Source organism: Rhincodon typus, chromosome 24 (genome assembly GCF_021869965.1).
Source record: "Rhincodon typus isolate 14 chromosome 24, sRhiTyp1.1, whole genome shotgun sequence".
NCBI classification, from domain to species: Eukaryota; Metazoa; Chordata; class Chondrichthyes; order Orectolobiformes; family Rhincodontidae; genus Rhincodon; species Rhincodon typus.
This window is the reverse complement of record NC_063355.1, coordinates 34,484,224-34,497,078: the sequence shown is the minus strand read 5'-3', so window position 1 is coordinate 34,497,078 and position 12,855 is coordinate 34,484,224. Positions and strand designations below refer to the sequence as shown.

Below are 12,855 nucleotides of genomic sequence, written 5' to 3'. Positions count from 1 at the left end.
CTGACCAGCTTAATTTGCTTCCCTAGCCCAGAGGACAGGCCATTTATTCATTCTGTTGAAATGAGATGAATTGCACAGTGTCCTGCTCATGACTGATTCTTACACAGATCCTCCAAATTGGCACACCCATGTTCGCTTCCTCCCTAGGCTTACAAATGAATTAGGTGCAGGAATAGGCCACTCAGCCTTTGACCCTGCTCTGTCTTTCAACAAGATTGTGGTTGATCTGATTTTAACCTCAACTTTGTATTTCTACCTACCTCGATAATCTTTTGATGCTTTGATTATTTAGAATCTATCTACTTCTGCCTAAAAAGCCTCAACCACCTTTCAAGGAAAAGAGTGCCAAGAGAGCCCTCCAAGACCAAAAAAAAGCCCTTATCTCTGTCTTAAATCAGTGACTCCTTGGTTTTTAAACAGTGACCCTTCGATCTAAATTCTCCCACCAGACAAAGCATTCAATCAAAGTTCTTCATCTTCTAAACTCCAGCTGGTACAAGCGAATCCTGAATAACCTTTCCTCACAGACCAACCCATCCATTCCAGATACTGGTCCCGTACATGTTCTTTGACTTGCCTCCACTGCATTTATATCCTTTGTTGCATAGAGGGCAATACTATACATAGTACTCCAGATGTGATCTCACCAATTCCCTGTATACCTGAAGCATTACCTTGCTAAATTTGTGTTCAATTCCATCAACAATAAACAATTACATTCTAGATATTTTATAATCAACCTGATCAGGGATATTGTTACACACTTCTAGAGCATGTGGGATGTGAGCCCAGGCCTCGTAGTTAGGAGGTATGGACACTACCACTGCACCACATAGCTTTTTTAACATTTACACCCTGTCAGCTTTCCCAATTACTTGTTGCACCGGCATACTAACCCTTTGCAATTCATGTACTTGGATAGCAGGATCTGACTGCATTTTTAGAAGAGAAAGGTTTAAAAGGTACCTGAGGGGCAACATTTTCACACAAAGTAGTTCGTATGTGGAATGAACTGCCAAAGGAAGTGGTAGATGCAAGTACAGTTACAACATTCCAAAGACATTTGGACAGGCTCATGAATTGGAAAGGTTTAGAGAAATATGGGCCAAATGCAGGTAAATGGAATTAGTTTAGTTTGGGAAACTTGGTCAGCATGGACGAGTGAAGGGTCTTTTCCATGCTGTTATGGCTCAATGACCCTGAGCTCTGCAATCTCTCACCATTGAGATAATATACATTTTGTTATTATTCCTGCCAGTATTGACAATTTTCACACTTTTCCACATTATTCTCCATTTGTTCGATATTTGTCCATTTACCTAACCTATTCATCCTTTTGTAGTTTCCTTGTGTCCTCTTCACTATTTACTTTCCCACCTCCTTTTGTGTTATCAAATTAACACATGCCTTTGGTACCCTTTAAGCAAATACTTCATATATGTTACAAAGGATTGAAATCCCAGCACTGACTCCTGTGGTATGCCATAATAAAGGCAGAATTGGACCTCGGAGAATAGAGAGCAGCAAGTTCGGAGTGAGACTGGTTAAAGTGGGTGAGGGGAGCAGAGAAACTAAAGCAGTCAATGTCGCATCAGGTCTAAGAGATAATATATTGGCATGGATAGAGAATTAGCTAATAGCAGGAAACGGAATAGGGTTAAGGGGTTCATTTTCAAGTTGGCAACCTGTAACTACTGAAGTGCCCATAGGGATCAGTGCTGGGACCACAACTGTTAACAATATATATTAATGACTTGGAGGAAGGAAACAAATGTACTGTAGCCAAATTTGCAGACAGCACAAAAATACGCGGAAAGGCAAATTGTGCGAGGGACACAAACAGTTTAGAGAGCTATTGATTTAAGGGGACAAAAAGTTGGCAAATGAAATATGTGAGAAAATACGAAATTGTTCATTTTGGAAGGGAGAGCAAAAGAACAGTATTGTCTAAATTGTGTTGCAGCTTTCTGCAGTTTTCCTCAGAGACTTGAATATACTTTCAAATGAAATACAGAAATCTAACACAAGTGCAGGTAATAAAGAAGGTTGGAATGTTGGCCCTTAAATCAAAGGGGTTGGAGTATAAGAATAGAGAAGCTTTACTGCGTACAAGGTGCTGGTGAGACCACATCTGGAGTACTGTGAGCAGTTTTGATCCCCATATTTAAGAAAAGGTATTATTTCATTGAAGACAGTCCAGAGAAGGTTCAGTAGAATAATCCCTCAAATAGAGGAAATGTCTCCTGAGCAAATATTAATCAGAGGATGTTTCCTTTCATGGGGAGTCTAGGACCAGAGAACTTAGTTTCAGCATGAAGGGGTGCCAATTTAAGACTGAGATGAAGAGGAATTTCTTCTGAGGCTTGAGAGTTTTTGAAACTCCTTGCCACACAACTGTGGGGGAAGAATCCTTGTGTATATTTAAAACTGAGCTAGATAGATTCTCAACCAGTGGAGGAAAGGGCAAGAAAGTAGGCATGAGGAGTATTAGATCAGCCATGAGTCTATTGAATGTAGGAACAGGATACAGGGGCCAAACTGCCTATGCCTTTTCCTATTTCTTATGGTCTTGCATCTATTTCAATCAGATCACCCCTCATCCTTTTAATCATTCATGATTAAAGGCCTAGCCTGTTTAAGTCAAACAGCTTCAACCCAGGAATTAACCTGGTGAATTTCTTTTGAACTACTTCCGATGACAGTTTATTGTTTTTAAATATGAGGACCCAAACTGTACACAGTACTTAAGGTTTAACCTCACCATCACCTGCAGAGTGTAACAAGATTTTCCTCTTGGGAAAACTCCAACTCTCTAGCAATAAAGGTCAAAATTCCGTTAGCCGCCTTAATTATTTGCTGCACCTGTGTACTAACTTTTTATCACTTATGCACATGAGTGTCCATATGAATGATTTATTGTCCGTATCTAGCGAGGTATAGTGAAAACTGTTCTATTGCCAGTACCTGGCACCATTTTGAGGTACAAAAAAAAGTACTTGGAGTTCATCTTCGGCTGCGGTTCCCAACATGGCTCCAGGACGTGTGCAGGGTCTCTGCAAAATCCCTGATCTGCAGTCAGGAGTCCCCATACTGCCATCGCTGAATCTAATGCCTCACTGCCAATTCCAGGAGTCCACACATCGGGCCTACAAAGCCAGAGGCCACACTCCAGTCACTGCTAATGCTGCTCTGGCCTTCCTATGACATCAGGAAGAACAGCCAGCCTGGAGCAGATGGGTGTACCATGCCGACACCACCATCTTGAATAGCTGGGCCTGCTGTCCCCTCCCCATGCCGCAGGGCCCGCGCTCCCCTGCTGCTGCCGCCACACGTTTGGGAGGCTGGGCTTGCTGTCGTCCCACTGAAGACACCGATAAAGGCCTTCAGAGAATAAATACTCAGAAAAAGAGCAAAAGAAAACAATACAGAATAAGCAGATGGAGGCAGACGAGCCCGGACCAGAAGCTCGGACACAGTGCTGCTATTCTGCTGCCATCTTGGATATATCCCCTCGGACTGCATTTTTGACTCTCTGTCCATTTTAAATCCTCTTCCTTTTTGATTCTTCCTACCAAAGTGCATGACCTCATACTTTCCTACATCAGAAATCTGAAGCACAAAAGGGTTAATGTCCTAGTTCAGGATTCTCTTAAGGTTAGAGTGCAAATTCAGTTGGCAGTTAAGAAGACAAGTGCAATGTTAATATTCGTTTCAAGAGGGCTGGATTACAAGAGCAGACAAGTACTGCTGAGTACTTTGAGGCTCTGAGACCATATTTGGAATATTGAGCAGTTTTGGGCCCCATATCTAAGGAAGGATGTGCTGGTCTTGGAGACGAGCAGGGAGGTTTGTCACACTGGGATTGTAAGAATGATCCTGGGAATGAAGGATTTGTCATATGAGGATCTAGGTTTGTACTCGATGGGCCAAGACACCTAATTCTGCTCCTATAATCTTATGCTCTCTTATTAAACTTCATTTGCCAAATTTTTGCCAGCTTGCTTAATCTATCCACACCAGATTCTTTATTACAATGTACCCTCCAACGTATTTCTGTATCATCAGGAAATTTGAATACATTACAATATTTATTTAGGGGAGAGTTCTAGAGCTCAAAGCCAGAAAGCTGAAAACATGGATGCCAATAGGGGACTGATTAAAATTGGGGATGCGCAAGAGACTGGAAATATAAGAGCCGATAAATTTGAGAGACCTAGAGCTAGGGAAAATGTTACAGAGCAAGGAAGGGCAAAGCCGAGAGGGTTTTGAAAACATTCCATGCTATGGAGAAAGGGGGAGAAGTAAGTTTGTTTAAATAAATAATACGGTTGTGGTATGCATTAATCCATATGTTTTGATTTCTTAGGCGAAATGGGGCAGTAACGCACATTAAAATTCAGAATACAGGTGATTACTATGATTTGTATGGAGGAGAGAAGTTTGCTACACTGGCTGAGCTGGTGCAGTACTACATGGAGCACCATGGACAACTCAAGGAGAAAAATGGCGATGTCATTGAACTGAAATACCCACTGAACTGTGCTGATCCTACCTCTGAGAGGTAAGACAGGCTTTGCGCTGAACCCATTGTGAAAGTGATTCTGTTGACAATTATTGAGCCATCATAGGGATACTTCTGAAGCTTGGAGTTTGGGACCAAACTTGTTTCAGGCTGGACTTACTTGAATCCTCCTGTCACTCATTATAAAATCAACAATTTCCCTCGTTTTCTATTCTGATTCTGTTTCTGTTATAAGGGAGTGAATTATACTTTGTCAGTAACTGTTTTAAGCCAAAAATAGTGCCTGCACAAAGTGGGTGGTTATTTCCGGAGAAGATATTTTTACACCATTTCTTCATTACTTTTACTTTCATAAACTAGAACGATTCCAGAAAAATGAAAGAAACATCATATTCACTTCAGGGTACAGTTAGTATATTATTGTATCTAAATGTGAAAAAGAATACTTTTACTTTACGCTTTTAATTTCTCCGTTGAGTGTGCAGTGGTATAGCAGTTATGCTGTTGATCTATTAATCCAGATTTTACCATTATATAAAGAACAAAGAAAATTACAGCACAGGAACAGGCCCTTCGGCCCTCCAAGCCTGCGCCGATCCAGATCCTCTATCTAAACCTGTCAACTATTTTCCAAGGATCTGTATCCCTCTGCTCCCTGCCCATTCACGTATCTGTCGAGATACATCTTAAATGACACTATCGTGCCCGCCTCTACCACCTCCGCTGGCAATGCGTTCCAGGCACCCACCACCCTCTCTGTAAAGAACTTTCCACGCATATCTCCCTTAAACTTTTCCCCTCTCACCTTGAAATCGTGACCCCTAGTAATTGAGTCCCCCACTCTGGGTAAAAGCTTCTTGCTATCCACCCTGTCTATACGTCATGATTTTGTAGACCTCAATCAGGTCCCCCCTCAAATTCCGTCTTTCTAATGTAAATAATCCTAATCTACTCAACCTCTCTTCATAGCTAGTGCCCTCCTTACCAGGCAACATCCTGGTGAACCTCCTCTGCATCTTCTCCAAAGCATCCACATCCTTTTGGTAATGTGGCGAGCAGAACTGTTGTAATTTAAGAATGTAAATTTATTTTGTTTAAACCTGGAATAAAAGGCTGGTGTCTGTAAAAGTGACATGAAATTATTTGGTTGTTATTAAAAACATAAGGTTGTTTGTTAATATTCTTTCGAAAAGGAAACCCGACTCTACCTAAAGGTAGTGCTTGTTTAGTTTAGTTTTATATGTAAATGACTTGAACTTGACTGCCCTGTTAATGGTCTGGTTTGCTAGTGAGCCACTAATTTTTACGCGTGCAGCCAGAGGTGGGTGCTAAATGCAGCTCACAAATACATGAAGAATAAAATGTTGCTGCACTAAATACATGAACTGGCACTGTTGGTCATTGGGATCAGACTGTGCAGACTTTGGGATAATATCCCATATGTAAGAATTTTGAATATTAGGAGATTAGGATTGTTGCACATCCCTGTAAAGGAGTCTCCACTCTCAACAGCATGGCTGTAATGTCTGCCAAAATCAGGAATGTGCAGTGTGGGAATTGTACAGCATACTAGCCTGCAGAGGTTGCTGGAAGTTCAGCTAAACATGTGATGCTGTCTGTTTCTTCAAAGCAAAGGATAAACCATACACGTTTTCTCCCCACCCAGGGTTAAGATCGAGAATGAGTGTGTGAGGAAATGTTGCCTTTCCATCTCGTCCACCATCAAGTGCTCCTAGTTTAAGCGTAATATAATTAATGACAGATAAAGTGCTCTGCACAATAATTCATCTTAAACTATCAATTGCCAGAAATGAAGTCTACTCTTAAGTGTGGCAGTCCCAATTTTCACACCAACCATCTTTAAGTCTTCCATGGCAACATTTGTGGTTTGGGTTGCATAGTGTTGAATCTATCCCGAGCGTAATTGTATTGAGGCTAGCACATAGACTTTTAACCCTTAGTTCTCAGCTGGGCTCATATACAGATCAGAGATGAGAAGGAAGGGAAGATTAACACATGGCTCTGAAATAAACCATATAAAGACAACAAAGTGCCTTTGAATTTGGCCTTTTCTGTATTTTCCTGCATTAAAATAGGCAAATTGTGCTCAATGTTGTCCCTTGAGCAACATTCAAATAAATCACCAGGTAATTTGTTGCTCGTGGCATTGACTATCTTGTTCTTCTCCAAATGGTGTTATGGATTTCTTGAGCTCAGCAAGAATGCGTGGTGCCTCAGTTTAAAATCTCACCTGAAGGTCAGGGACTGCATGGGATTCATTTCACCCCCTCCACCCCCACCGTGGTTGGTATTGGGAACATTACTTTTTTATATCAATAACTTAAACTTGACCATCAGGAGTATAATTTTGAAGTTTACCAAACTTTGTATTATTTGCAATGTAAGTTTGTGGATGACACCAAAATCTGTGGTATAGTGGACTGAGATAACCTCCTTCAAAGATTACAAAGAGATCTTGATCTATTGAGCCAATGGGCTGAGGAGTGGCAGATGGAGTTTAATTTAAATAAATGTAAGGTGTTGCACTTTGGTAAGGCAAACCAGGGCAGGACTTGCGCAGTTAATGTTTGGGCTCTGAGGAGTGTTGTTGAACAGAGACCCCTAGGGTTGCAGGTTCATAATTGCTTGAAGTGGAGTGGCAGGTAGACAGGGTGGTGAAGAAGGCGTTTGGCATGCTTGTTTTCATTAGTCAGAGCATTCAGTATAGGAATTGGAACATCACGTTGCAGCTGTACAAGACATCGGTGAGGCCTTTTTTTAGAATACTGCGTTCAATGTTGGTTGCCCTCCTATAGGAAGGATACAGAAAAAATTTACAAGGATGTTGCCGGGACTGAAGGTTTGAGTCATAGGGAGAGGCTGAATAGGTTGGGACATTTTTCCCTGGAGCGTCAGAGGCTGAGGGATGACCTTAAAGGTTTTAAAATCTTGAGGGGCATGGATAGGGTGAATAGCTAAAGTCTCTTTCTAAGTGTAGGGAAGCTCAAAACTAGGGGGCATAGGTTTGAGCTGAGGGGTTGTAATTTTGAAGTAAATGGTAAGAGAACTAAAGGGAAAGTGAGAAATTTCTTCAGTTAAGATTTGTATATAGTTCCTGCAAGTGCAGTTAAGTCAATTTTTTGAAGTTTTAAGAAGCATTTCAATACATGTATGGCTACTTGAACCAATTGGCAGGGAAGAAGCTAGAGTATAAAACTTAATTGCACAGTTCATTTGATGAACAGTACAAGCAAGATGGGCCAAATGGTGACCATGGTATGCCATAAGATTCGAAGACAACGTGTGGGCAGTGCAGCACAGAAAGGCAGCTCGAGTGATGTGCTTGGTTCTTTGGGTCGAATTCGTGACTCCTCTGAAAGAGGTACTGCTGAGCCAAAGCTGACTGTGACGTACCAAATTCGTACTGTAGCCTCCTGGCCATTCCTCTTTTATTTTAATTCTCTTCTCTCTCATTCCCCAATGCCCTCTTTGGGTAATAAAGATTTTTTTTTTTCTCATGTTGTTATCATTTAGTGCAGCGTATCATAACTTAGCTGGGCAAACCTTTTTCCTTAGACATTTATCAATGCTATTCTGACCTAGTTACCTTGAAATATCATGAATGACGGTGTTTGGGATTAGCATCTTCGTGCACCTGATAGAACTATAGAATGCCCTTTTTATGAAAAATTAATTTCAGATACTAAATCTTTCCAATTAAGTATCAAATATGATGTATTTTGAACTTGGAGAAATTGACTCTTGAAATTCCTTTGATACCTAGTTTTAATTATTGCTGAGACTTGAGCTTGTCACATTTGTGTGTTGCTCAAACTGCTTTGGGTGGGCTAACTCTCCTATTTTTGTGCAAGGTGGTTCCATGGACACCTCTCAGGAAAAGAGGCAGAGAAGCTGCTGACAGAAAAAGGAAAACCAGGAAGTTTCCTTGTGCGAGAGAGCCAAAGCCATCCAGGAGATTTTGTTCTGTCTGTGAGGACTGGCGATGATAAAGGAGATAGCAGTGAGGGAAAGCCAAAGGTCACTCATGTAATGATCCGATGCCAGGTTCGTGAGATTATTTCATATAACAATGTTCAAACATAAAATTTTTACTTGAGATACTAACCTGTTTATCCATTATGCAAAGTCTGTCTTAATTTCAGCGGGCTCTTGAACAATTGCACTCTTGGCTCATGGTCATTAATGTTGTTTGAGGTTCAAAGACTGTAGTAATCTCTTACTTAAAAGATACACTTTGAGACTGCCCATACTGAGAAAGTGGACTGTTTTAGGTTAATGGATAAGAGTAACGAAACTTCAGAGAACAGATCTGTGCTGTCTGATGGAATTTCTGAAGCACCCAGCCACAAATCTTTGCCAGTACTTGTAGAATTCTATTAGTAAAATTGTTTGGCTTTAATTGTATATTATAATAGGAGCAGGGGTGGAATTAGCAGCTAGGATTCCCAATGAAGCGGCTTGAATAATATGTAGTATTTGCATTTGTAGCACTTTCCCTCATGCAGTCAGGATGTCTCAGGAAATCTGGGGCATGTGTCATTGTCTAAGATGTGTGATTGCACACCTGAATATAATGTAACTGCATATAACTAATATATCATTCAATCATATATTGATTTCAGACTATGCTTTTATATACATTTCAAGAGTTTAAACTTGGTTAAACAGGACATAATTTCAAAGTTGCAAAAGTGCAGAAATATGATAGAGATGAACAGCTACAGATTTTAGGGGGACATACCTTTGGTGAGATGGCTAGACAGATGGCAGATGAGATTTAACGCAAAACTTATAAGTTATTAATTTTGTAAATAGATGACGGACTTTGAGCTGAATGGTACAATTTTAAAGGGAGTGCAGGAACAGTGCAAATACACCATCCAGCTCTCTCTCATTTGAATGTGGCAGTTTGAGAATACTGAAATAAAACAGAAAATGCTAAGTCCTGGCATCATTTGTGGACAGAGAAACAGAACTAATGTTAGATTCCAAAATGACTACTTGCAGCCAAATTTGGGATTTGAATAAACATTAACTCTGTTCCTCTCTCTACAGATGCTACCAGACTTGCTAAGATTTATCACAATGTTTTGTTTTAATTTCAGACCACCAGCATCAGAATATTTTGTTTTTATTTAAATTGAGAAGACTGTAAAGGCTATTGGATTTTCTTTGAGAGGAACAGAGAACACAAGCAAGGAAGTTATGAAACAGTGGTTACACCTCAGCCAGAGTACCAAGTTTCATTCTGGATAGTGCACCTTTTTTAATAAGGATGCCAAGGCCTTGAAGGTGAAGGGAGATTTAATCAAATAATATCAAGGATGAGAGACTGAGTATTTGGAGAGCTGGCATTGTTTTCCTTTTATAGCTGAGAAGATTGAAGAAATTTGGCAGTTTGTTCAAAAGCATGAAGGGTTTTGATTGATAAATCAGGAGAATCTATTTCCAGAAGAGTCAATAACGTGAATTTAAGGTGATGGAAAAAGAATCAAAAGTGATGTAAGGAACTTATTGTGACATAGCAAGTTGAAACGACCTGAAATGTACTGTCTGGAAGAACAGTGAAAGCAAATTCAATTGTAACATTCAGAAGGGAATCGAATAAGTACTTGTGGAGGGGAAAAAAATGTAGGGCATTGAGGGAAAAGCAAAGAAATTAGGACAAAAGAAGTAGCTGCATCGAAGAACTGGCACAGGCACAATGGATCAAATGACTGCCTCTTGTGCTGTCTCATCCTATGACTTGATGCTACAAGGTACAATGACTTTGTTAACATTCTTGAGAACCTAACAACACTTTTAACACTATTCTTTTATCAAGTGCATATCCAGATTTTGTAGGTCCAAAACAACTTTTTTTTAAAAAAGAGAGCTAGCCATTCCCATGGAACATAAAAGTGCCCAGGGATGTTTAGGTTAGGTGGGTTAGACATGGAAAATCAAGGGTAAGAGAATGAGTCTGGGTGGGATGCTCTTCGGAGGGGCGGTGTGAACTTGTTGGGCTGAATGGCCTGTTTCCACACACTAGGGATCCTATGATTCTATGATAAAAGTGCCTCAGTTCTGCTATAGTCGCCTGAATTTCCTCAAGGAAAGAAAATTAAATAGACAAAGAAAATTAGCAACTAAGGACATCGTCTGTGTTCTAGATTATATCATTGGAGATCCAGTTTTTCTTTTAATTGGTCGAACATTTTTAAAATGGAGGTACCCAATACTGTTCTCTCATTAAGATCGGTGTATTTTGTCTTCATTACCCTTGCACTCAAAAGCATACATCTATGCTTGCTGTATTTCATCCACCAATGTGCGTTCTCTAGATGCTTTAAGTTGATAATTATATAGATACGCTGTCTATTATTATGTAGGTTTGCTGTATCAATATGATTACAATTTACGAGGGACTCTCAATGTTACAGTGTTGAGGATGCAGTTGTTCCTCACATTTGATAATTCGGGTATAAACTCCAGATGCAAAGTGACACTGCATTAATGAGTGCAAGACAGACCTGAATCTTGCTTGTTAGCGTTACCCTTTTCAGGCTGACTGTCTGTTGAAGCCTAGTGTTATCCAGCTGCTCAATGGCATATTCACAAAATATATTGATATTTGGTGCTTGGATTATTGCCAATACAGCAGGCAAGCAAATTTGCTAATTTAACTCTCAGCATTTATTGTTTATCTGTGTAACATCACTTTCCTTAAGGACATGATCTGACTGATGAAGTGGGCTTTGCATGAAATGCACGTGCCCCCAGGTGTATTGTCTGATGTGAAATACCTATTCTGCTTGTATCCATTGTAATACACTTGGCTGTCTGCTCCCCAACCCATTCTACAACAAACTCCAGGCTACTAAATTCAAGACATTCTGCATGATTTGACCCGTACAAGTGTGTATTTTAAATTATGAATAACACCATTACGGTTTAATGTGAAAGATCTTCAGAACATCTCTTCGTAACTATTCTATTTTGATATTGTTATTAGTCAATGCTTGGAAATACTGACCTCTGGATTAAAATTCAGGTAATTAACCCAAAAGCAAAGCTTGAAGTGAGAGATGTTCCATAAGTATATTTTATTTTTAAAGATAAAGAGAGCAGTCTTGTGTGTCCCGATCAAAGGAAACATCTTCAAATGAAAGTGGTCTGGGAACTGACTATGCCATTTGGGTTTATTGTACATATACCAGGCTGAACCCTAGCCCATGTGTGTTCCAAGTGATTAGCCTCTTTATTTGCTGTGTCCAGTTCAACACCAGTCTTAAGTCCTGTCCAGGCAGGTTGATTAAATGCAGCACCAAAGGTTTATTCTCTCTCCTTCATCCAGGATGGGAAATATGATGTTGGTGGAGGGGAGAAGTTTGATTCCTTGACAGACCTGGTGGAGCACTACAAAAAGAACCCTATGGTGGAAACCCTGGGCACTGTCTTGCAGCTCAAGCAGGTAATAAGGCATCCGGAGCTGCTGTGATTTGAAAGGAAAGCAATATCACACTGGGAAACAATCTCAATTTATGAACCTGAGATAGTAGGAACTGCAGATGCTGGAGAATCTGAGATAACAAGGTGTAGAGCTGGATGAACACAGCAGGCCAAGCAGCATCAGAGGACCAGAAAGGATGATGTTTTGGGCCTAGACCCTTCTTCAGAAATGGGGGAGGGGAAGGGGGTTCCGAAATAAATAGGGAGAGAGGGGGAGGCGGATAGAAGATGGGTAGAGGCGAAGATAGGTGGAGAGGAGACAGACCGGTCAAAGAGGCGGGGATGGAGCCAGTAAAGGTGAGTGTAGGTGGGGAGGTAGGGAGGAGATAGGTCAGTCCAGGGAGGACGGACAGGTCAAGGGGGCGGGATGAGGTTAGTAGGTAGGAGATGGGGATGGGGTATGAGGTGGGAGGAAGGACAGGTTAGTGAGGCGGGGATGAGCTGGGCTGGTTTTGGGGTGCATTAGGGGGAGGGGAGATTTTGAAGCTTGTGAAGTCCACATTGATACCATTGGGCTGCAGGGTTCCCAAGCGGAATAGGAGTTGCTGTTCCTGCAACCTTCGGGTAGCATCGTTGTGGCACTGCAGGAGGCCCAGGATGGACATGTCGTCTGCGGAATGGGAGGGGGGAGTTGAAATGGTTCGTGACTGGGAGGTGCAGTTGTTTGGTGCAAACCGAGCATAGGTGTTCTTGCAAATCCTTGTGGCACAATGCTGGTCACAGGCCTCCAGTCCAAAAAGCAACCCTCCACCTTTGTGGAACATCTACGATATAGGTTCGCAACAAACAACTGCACCTCCCAGTCGCGAACCATTTCAACT

At 41.0% G+C, this 12,855-nt stretch overlaps 1 protein-coding gene across 1 annotated transcript in view; it reads left to right on the top strand.

Annotated features, from left to right (window-relative positions):
* Positions 1-12,855, top strand: part of ptpn11a (protein tyrosine phosphatase non-receptor type 11a) — a 46,050-nt gene that overhangs the window by 8,140 nt on the left and 25,055 nt on the right. Inside the window, exons 3-5 of the mRNA XM_048611455.1 lie at positions 4,367-4,561; positions 8,395-8,587; positions 11,880-11,996. Of these exons, the coding sequence (XP_048467412.1) occupies positions 4,367-4,561; positions 8,395-8,587; positions 11,880-11,996 (505 nt within the window). The remainder of the gene's footprint in view (positions 1-4,366; positions 4,562-8,394; positions 8,588-11,879; positions 11,997-12,855) is intronic.